This window comes from Theropithecus gelada, chromosome 7a, assembly GCF_003255815.1.
Source record: "Theropithecus gelada isolate Dixy chromosome 7a, Tgel_1.0, whole genome shotgun sequence".
Taxonomy (NCBI): Eukaryota; Metazoa; Chordata; class Mammalia; order Primates; family Cercopithecidae; genus Theropithecus; species Theropithecus gelada.
The window spans coordinates 56,008,750-56,018,355 of NC_037674.1; the positions used below are offsets into that span (position 1 = coordinate 56,008,750).

A 9,606-nucleotide genomic window follows, 5' to 3' on the forward strand; every position below is an offset into this window, starting at 1 on the left:
AAAAAAAAAAAAAAAAAAAAAAAAAAAAAAAAAAAATTCGCTTTGTTACTTTATGCCTATCAAACCCTCAAAATTATTAATAGTACCACCCACGTTGTTAAGTTTGTTGTGACATTTTTCCATTGACATGCTTTTGGAAAGAAAATATGTTTTCCAATATGCTAGAGTATTGTAATTATATACATATCTTACGAACCAGTCGTTCCATTGTTAGAAATTTATCATGGGCCGGGCGCGGTGGCTCAAGCCTGTAATCCCAGCACTTTGGGAGGCCGAGATGGGCGGATCACGAGGTCAGGAGATCGAGACCATCCTGGCTAACATGGTGAAACCCCGTCTCTACTAAGAAATACAAAAAATAGCCGGGCGAGGTGGCGGGCGCCTGTAGTCCCAGCTACTCGGGAGGCTGAGGCAGGAGAATGGCGTGAACCCGGGAGGCGGCGCTTGCAGTGAGCTGAGATCCGGCCACTGCACTCCAGCCTGGGCTACAGAGCGAGACTCCGTCTCAAAAAAAAAAAAAAAAAAAAAAAAAAAAGAAATTTATCATGAGGCAGTCTTCTAAAATATTGGAGGGTAGGGAGTACCAGAAAAGCATACCCATGCTTCAGTACTGAAGCATTATATCTAAAAGGGGAAAACTCAAAAAAAAAACTGTCTAACAATTGGAAATTGGTTAAGTAAATTATGATATGACAAATTAACGGAATATTCTGTAGATATTAGAAATTAATACCTAATGTTAACATGGAATATGTGAGACAGTGTTGAAAATATTTATAATATGTCACACGAAAAAACTCTTGTATGCCCTAATTACAGTTGCATACAGTGTCTGCATGTGGATATGTTATGGTGATGGGAGTGACTTTTCTTCCTTTCAAAAATGTTATTTTCAGACATATTTTCTTTAATGATGCTATTTGTATCTTAAAACCATTATGCAAAGATAAATATACAAATAAGGATTCCGTATCTTATCAGTAATGTAGTAGTAATTAAGAATTGTTTCAGCCTTATTATTTCTGGAAATGGTGATAGTTTGTTAAATTCAGCTACTTTGGTTACAAGACAACCAAAGCATAAAATAATATGCTGTATCAATAGTCCAAAGAAAATCAGAACTTCAGAATTTTTAAAGATCGAGGCAGCCGGGTGCAGTGGCTCAAGCCTGTAATCCTAGCACTTTGGGAGGCTGAGATGCGAGGATGGCTTGAGCCCTGGAGGTTGAGGCTGTAGTGAGCCAAGATCGCGCCACTGCACTCCAGCCTGGGTGACAGAGCAAGACCCTGTTGCAAAAAAAAAAAAAAAAAAGATACAGACAAATACCATTATGTTGTTCCCACTTCTCTAAATATTATTTATTCATTTATTCATTCAGGAAATATTCATTGAGCATTGGCCACATGCCAGTAGCAGTTAAAGTGCTGGAAACACAGTGGTGAAGAAAGCATACAGGATCCCTGTCCTCACTAAGCTTATATTCTCATGGCAGACACAGACAATAAACAGATAAGCAAACAAATATGCAATGGGATGTCCAGTCATGAAAACTATTATGAAGGCAATCAAGTTGGGCAGGGAGACAGAGAGTGGCAGTGGTACTTTCTCAGTTGGGGTGATCAAGGAAGACTTCTCTGAGGAGGCAACCTTGGAACAGAGGCCTGAGCAAAGGGAAGAAGTAAGGATAACAAAGAAAAGAGAAACCTCTTGGCCTAATGGTATGACCCAAGCTTTAAAATGGTGGTTACTGGGAAAGCACCAACTCTGACTGTACATCCTACTTTCAGAAAGGCAAAGAATAACCTATCTAAACTTCCTGGAATTTCCCATATAACCCTCATAGTTGCATAGTATTTGACAGCTTGGAAAGCACTGTTTTACAAAAAGTGTTTTATAATTGTTTAGCTTTCCTTTAAAGGTAGGTAAGATTGTTTTCATTAAATATTATATATAATAAATTATCATATGTCATATCATATTATGATATACATTATATAAGGAATCTGAGTCTCAGAGTACCTCAGTAACTTACCCAAGGTTATACCTCTAGTGAGGGAGAAAACCAGAGTTCAAATCTCCAGTTTCAGTGTTGCTTCACTGAATCATTCCATCAGCAAATATTTGTTGTTACCTTCTATGCAATAGGCCCTATTCTAGGCATGCGGTACACAGTGATGCATTAAGTGGACATGATTTCTCCCACGTGGAGCTCAGTGCCAAGCATTCTTTCTACTCCCCCGGCATATGCAGAGGAGAATGCTTCATTGAAGGCAGAGGAAGTAAGAAGAGCCACCTGGTTCAAAAGGAAGGGTGATCCCAAGGGAAGAGACATGAGTTTCATCTCAGGATCATTCTAATGGTTTTTAAGAACCATCCTTTCCTGATGAATGCTGAAGGCAGCCAAATGGCACTAGCTCTCCTCTCAGATCTTGTGAGAGCACATCCTTTCTCAGCACTTCAAATTAGGAGAGGGGACAGGAGGAAATCATGGTAAATGTGGAAGAGGAGAAAAAGAGAGATGAGAAGCCACAAAAAAAGAAAGCAGGCAGGCAGGCAGGCAGGCAGGAAGGCAGGAAGGCAGGAAAGACAACTGATAAAAAGGAGAAAGAATAACGAAAGAGATTATGAGTCCTATTACTGATAGACCAGTCTTGTTTCTTCCCATTAGAGGATCTGTTTTACATGGTAAACAACAACCGTAAACTTGTATTGAGTACTCATCTGCAGGAACTGTTTCAAGTGCTTTGCATATATTAACTAATTTGATCCTTATACCAGTCCCAGGACATAGGTTGCAATATTTTCCTGTTTTTACAGATGAGGAAACAAGACAGGGAAGTTAAGCAACTTGTACAATTCACACAGGTAGTAAGCACTCGAGCCCAGAAATGAAGCCAGGTCTGTCTGAACATCTATGCTGTGCTCACATACTGCTTTTTTTTTTTTTTTTTTTTTTTTTTGAGATGGAGTCACTCTGTTGCCCAGGCTGGAGTGGCACAATCCCGGCTCACTGCAACCTCCGCCTCCCAGGTTCAAGTGATTCTCCTGCCTCAGCCTCCCAAGTAGCTGGGATTATAGATGCCGCCACCACACCCTGCTAATTTTGTATTTTTAGTAAAGACAGGCCTTTACCATCTTAACCAGGCTGCTCTTGAACTCCTGACCTCAGGTGATCCACCCACCTCAGCCTCCCAAAAGTGCTGGGATTACAGGCATGAGCCACCGCACCTGGCACATACCACATTCTTGATTAAAAGTTTTCATAAAGTCTCTGGGCAATTTTAACATTTAATTAAATTACAGATTGTATGTTTTATGATGACTTCTTGAGTTTTTTCAGGTGGGTAGAAGTGAGAGGCTGGTGCTCACATCTTGATAAAGTTGTAAGTGCCTCCTCTACCCTTACTTCTTCTTGTGGGCCACTGACTCTACTAGCATAGGCATGTGATTGTGCCATTTCCCCTGAAATGAATCATTCAAGAGTAAATTCATTCATTTGAGCAGATTTGTCAACATCACTATGAAAAGAAGATAACAGTTTTCCATGCCAGTTTGCACTGAATCAAAAAAGCACTGCCTATCATTGACAGAACCAATGTCTCATCTGAGGTGGGAAAGCAGCACGGAGATTGCTTTGAAATGACATCTTCAAGAGTATTTCATGTCTACAACCTGAACTATTCAGGTGCTTTTTTAAAAAAAAAAAAAATAAAGAGAGCTTGGAAACTTTAGAAAGGCTGAGTGTGTGCATGTGCAGGCAATGTGTGTATTTGTATCTACACTTGGGAGAGGTTCATCCGGCCACACTTATGTTTACATCTGTACCACCCTCGAAAGATGAGGGCACTACTAGAAATTCTCAGAGACAATTCCACACCTCTTGCTAACAGTGAGTTCTGGGAGCTCACAAAATTTATTGTGGAGAAGTTAAATTTTTAAGTAACATTTATTCACTGTCTGTGTGTTCCAAGTACTATGTTAAGCATTAGAAATACAATCCAAACCCACATAGAGCCTGCAAACTAGTAGAGTATTTCTCTGCAGGCTCACCTGTGGTCCTCTGTGCTAGAGAACGTTTGCCTTCGCCTGAAATCTACAGAGTGCTGCTGAAATTTCCACCAGTCCTCAAGTATAGCCTCCTCCCACAGCCAGAAGAAAACATGATAAAACATTTCACATGCTTCGCCCAGCCTCAGTCAGGCTGAGTTAGAAAGAACTAAGTTCCAGGAAGAAGGTGACTGAGAAAGGGGAGTAGCTGCAGTAAGCTCTATCATGCAGGAAGGCCTTAAACAAAACGAAAAAGGCATCAAGTACAAGATCAATAAATTTGATCGCAACAAACTTTTAAACGTTTATAATGACCAAAGACGTTGTTAGCTTTAAAGGATAATCAGCAAACTAAAATATATCTGCCACATATATAAAAATAATATGGCTGGGTGCGTGGCTCACACCTGTAATCTCACAACTTTGGGAGGCCAAAGTGGGAGGATCACCTGAGGTCAGGAGTTCGAGACCAGCCTGACCAACATAGTGAAACCCCATCTCTACTAAAAATACAAAATTAGCTGGGTGTGGTGGCGCACACCTGTAATCCCAGCTACTTGGGAGGCTGAGGCAGGAGAATTGCTTGAAACCAGAAGGCAGAGGTTGCAGTGAGCTGAGATCACACCATTGCACTCCAGCCTGGGCAACAAGAACTAAAACTCTGTCTCAAAAAATTTAAATAATAATAATAATAATAATTTGTATCCAGAATATTCAAAGAATTCCTACAAATCAATAAGAAAAAGACAAAATAAAAGGAAAATGGGCAAAGGGTGTAAACCGACAATTGCCTGCATTTACAAATGATCAATTAATATATGAAAAGATGCTCAAAATGTAAAAAAAATTTAGCCTTACTAGTAATCAAGAAAATGAGAATTGAAACAAGATAAACTCTATATTTTTAGCCCAAAAAATTAAGGAAATTATGACGAATTGCAACAACCTAATGTTAGTCAGCTGGGGTAGGGGGACTGCGGGATACTCTAACAAGCTGCTGATGGGAGTGGAACTTGGTGGAGCCACTTTGGAAGGCAAGGACCTAGTAAATTAAAAAATGTACACCACCATGACCCAGCATCTACAACCCAACATCCAACCTGGAAAACTACACACACGCACAAGGGAAGATATATGTAAAATGATATTCAATGAAGCATTGTGTGTGATAGCAAACTCGAAATAACCTAAAGAGCTATCAGCTACAAATGGCCACTCTACAGCATTTATATACAACAGAATATACACAGCATTCTTAATACTATTTTAAATAACTCTGGATAAAATAGTAAGTGGCAGAATTAGTACCATGTACTATTTTTACATATACACATGTAAAAATATGTACACACAATTTATTGTATATATAAAAAATTATGTGTATATGTAAAAAAGTATGTGTTATATGGTATAACAGATACGTTATGTAAAACATATACATAAGCATACATACACATTTTACATAACTTTTTTTACAAAAATTTTTTACAAAGAAGTATTGTTTATTTTCTATGGATATATACAGTAGGCATGTTTTGCATGCAAAATAATTGATAACAGTGGCTACCTCTTGGGAGAGGTGAAGGCCAGGAATTAGGCATTGGAGAGAGGATTCATGAACACTTACGTGCTTTAAAAAAATAATCATTAAGTATATTGGGATATAAAGGAAAGCATATACATCCAGCTGTGTCAGGCTTTTTACCAACATGAGTTTCAACACAGGCCCCTACACAGTCTTGGCTTTTTGAGGCACTGGATAATAAAGTGAATTTTTAGTTGAAAATTCTTGAATAAAGTTTCTTGCTGGTGATACTGTACATTATGTTTTAATCAACAAACTTTAACAGCCCAGAATTTGTTATTATTAGTAATAATTTGTTATACATTATATATAATTTGCTATACATTAGTATATGTTACAATTTGCTATGTATTAGTAAACTGAAAAACACCAATTTGTAAGCAATGAACTTACAAAAATTTACACCTGTCTTTTGCAACCTTATAAATACCTAAAAATAACAGCATCTAATAGCAACTCTTTCTGTACTGATTGTGGAAATTTCTGTACTGTCTGTACTGTCATGACAACCCTAGCAAAAGCTAAGTACTAGATTAGAGTGTGTACACAGCTGACTGTGAAGCTGCATGAGAGAGGTGCTTTGTTAGTCCCCAAACTTCACTACTGTAATTTATACTGTGAGGAATAAAAACTGGAAACACAAGTACTTTCCAACTATAAAGTTCAAGTTCAAGGATTCATCGGAAATAAGCCAGAAAGTATATTATTTTAAAAACTAAAACAAACCACCCAAGGAAACTAGTATTCTTAGGTAAGTGTTTTGTTGTTGTTTTAATTAGCAAGGAAATTCTCAATTTCTATTTCACAGTAAAGAACAATGAAGAATTTTTCCATCACACATACCCAGCCTCCGTTTTGCCTTATCCATTCTCCTGTGTTATTCATTATGAACTCAGCAACAAAATATGAAATCTCCTTATAAGTATCCACATCCGGGGCAATTCGCTGTCGTAGAAGTTTCTTGATGAGAATACCTTCAAATGCAAATATGGTTACAATTCTTCCCCAGTTAATGATGCCATCTTCAAACTCCTTTTCCATCACTTGATTGAATAGTGTTCTGGCAGTGTCTATGGATGCAACATTAACATTGTCCAAGCATGGCTTCAGATTCTTTTCCACTTCTTTTTGGACTGAGAATGCAACCTTTTGTAGCACTCTGGACGTTTTGCTTGGACCCAATCCAGGTTGTGGTATCTGCAGAACGTACTGCAAATAGTCCTGTGCTAGCCTGTAAATATATCCAAATTCACAGTCTGTCATCTTCTGCCTGGTGGAGAGCAAAGTCTTGAGCTGGCTCACCTTGAAGCTGTTGAGGCAATGTGACGAGAATGCTCACTGAGCTTGGCTGAGTTATGACACATGATGATACGTGGAGGTTGGTGGAATTTCTGTTTGCATCACTTTATAATGGCCTTCCTCCTAGTCACTTTCGTGCGTAGGCTGTGTTTCATGTCGTGTATGAAAGAGAAAGTTTAAAATGTGAAAGAGGAAAATGTTTCAGAGAGGCCACTTCCTCATCCTGTGATTAATTCAGCTTTACAAGTCTTAAATGCAGGATGTGGAGAAATTAGAATCCTTGTAGATTGCTGGTGGGAATGCGAAACGGCGCAACCCCTGTGAAAAGGTTGGCAGTTTCTCAAAAAGTTAAATACAGAATTATCACAAGACCCAGCAGTTCCATTCATAGGTACACAACCAACAGATCCTCAAATACTTACATACGAATGTACATGGCAGCACTATTCACAATAGCCAAGAGCTGGGCACAACTCAAATATTCATCAAGAGATGAATGGATAAATTATGGAACATTATTCATTCAAAAAAAGGAATGAAGAACTGATACATACATGCTTCACCAGGAATGAACCTCAAAAACATTAGGCTAATAGAAAGAAGCCAAACAGAAAAGGTCATACATTATGTGATTCTATTTCTATGAAATATCCAGAATAGTTAAATCCATAGAAATAGAAAGCAAATTGATGGTTGCCAGGGACTGAGGAGAGGGAGGAGTAACTGCTTAATGGGTAGAAGGTTTTCTTTTGTGTGATGAAAATGTTTTGCAAGGCCGGGCCGTTGGCTCACGCCTGTAATCCTAGCACTTTGGGAGGACAAGGCAGGTGGATTGCCTGAGCTCAGGAGTTTGAGACCAGCCTGGGCAACATGGTGAATACCCGTCTCTACCAAAATACAAAAATGTAGCCGGCGGGCAGCATGTGCCTGTAGTCCCAACTACTCGGGAGGCTGAGGAAGAATTGCTTGAACCCGGGAGACAGAGGTTGCAGTGAGCCAAGATCACGCCACGGCACTCCAGTCTGGGCAACAAAGCGAGACTCTGTCTCCAAAAAAAAAGAAAAGAAAATGTTTTGCAACTAGATAGAGGTGGAAGTTGCACAACACTGCGAAGGTACTAAATGCCACTGAATTGTTTACTTTAAAACGGTTTTGTGAATTTCAAATTTAAGAAAAGTCTTAAATGCCATCCACGGGGTAAACCGGAGTAAAGACAATTTGGAATGGAGACTACAGAACAGTCTGGGTGGCAGAGAACAGGGCCTCTCAAGGTGACTCTGGCAGTACTGCCCTTGATCATCTGTAATTGAGTAAGGATGATACAGAGAGGGAAGAAGAAAATACCCTCTTTTCAGGAGATCGAGACCATCCTGGCTAACCCAGTGAAACCCCGTCTCTACTAAAAAATACAAAAAAAACCTAGCCAGCTGTGGTGGCGGGCGCCTGTAGTCCCAGGTACTTGGGAGGCTAAGGCAGGAGAATGGCGTAAACCCCGGAGGCGGAGCTTGCAGTGAGCTGAGATCCGGCCACTGCACTCCAGCCTGGGCGACAGAGCGAGACTCCGTCTCAAAAAAAAAAAAAAAAGAAAAAAAAAAGAAAAAGAAAATATCTTCTTTGGTCTTCACCTTCCGCCTGCTCTAGGATTTCTGATAGAAAACAAAATTCTGCTTTAAGCCTGACTTAATTCACATTTTTAACTCAGGTAAACTATCCAATGTGTGGATTAGAAATTTCGGGACCAGGCCGGGCACGGTGGCTCAAGCCTGTAATCCCAGCACTTTGGGAGGCCGAGACGGGTGGATCACGAGGTCAGGAGATCGAGACCATCCTGGCTAACACGGTGAAACCCCGTCTCTACTAAAAAAAATACAAAAAACTAGCCGGGCGAGGTGGCGGGCGCCTGTAGTCCCAGCTACTCGGGAGGCTGAGGCAGGAGAATGGCGTGAACCCGGGAGGCGGAGCTTGCAGTGAGCTGAGATCTGGCCACTGCACTCCAGCCTGGGCGACAGAGCAAGACTCTGTCTCAAAAAAAAAAAAAAAAAAAAAAAAAGAAATTTCGGGACCAGAAAGAGCACTGGACTTACAGTCAGAGGGCCTGGACTCAGTCCCAGTCAAATCTCTCTTTCTTTCCTCAGTGTGTACCCTGGGTCTGTGCTTAATTTGTAAAATGAGGCAATACATGTTGACCTCAGAGGGCTGAGGTGAAGTTCAAAGGGATGACCTGTGTAAAGCCTCTATCACCATGCCTGGTAAAACGTAGGTGCCTAATCAAAGCTAGTTCCCCATTGTTCTTTTGTGGACTAATGAGGAATTTGGCCTCCCAGTCATCTCTTTACCTAGCAAGGGTATAACTTCGTAAGTGAAATGCAAATCTCATTTTATTTAGCTATGACAGCAAATCTGAGAAAAGGTTTGCAGTGGGTGGATGAAAAAGGAGACAATTCACGGTCGCTGGAGAAATTGAATTCACTTTTTTTTCCCATCCACATATGGAGTGACTTTGAGTCTTTTATCCTGTCTGTGACCAGCTGCAAATAGGAAAAATGATTCATATAAAACCTGCGTTTCTGAACTATCACCATAGGATTAAGGAGGAAAGGAGAGGTGTTGCTTAGAATGCTCGTTAATAGAGTGGCAGCCATGAAAATGCACCTTTCAGACCTACTGCAGTGGTT

At 40.1% G+C, this 9,606-nt stretch overlaps 1 protein-coding gene across 3 annotated transcripts in view; it reads right to left on the reverse strand.

The window, feature by feature from the left end:
- Window positions 1-7,222, reverse strand: part of BCL2A1 (BCL2 related protein A1) — a 55,971-nt gene extending 48,749 nt beyond the window's left edge. Inside the window, exons 1-2 of one of the 3 annotated variants that reach the window (XM_025390470.1) lie at window positions 6,476-7,077; window positions 3,407-3,462 (exon numbers count right to left, since the gene is read on the reverse strand). In XM_025390470.1, coding sequence (XP_025246255.1) covers window positions 3,407-3,462; window positions 6,476-6,895 — 476 coding nt within the window. In that variant the 5' untranslated portion in view covers window positions 6,896-7,077. Of the gene's footprint in view, window positions 1-3,406; window positions 3,463-6,475 lie in introns of all 3 variants that reach the window. The other 2 variants (XM_025390469.1, XM_025390468.1) reach the window with 2 other exon arrangements.
- Between the last annotated feature and the right edge of the window lie 2,384 nt (window positions 7,223-9,606).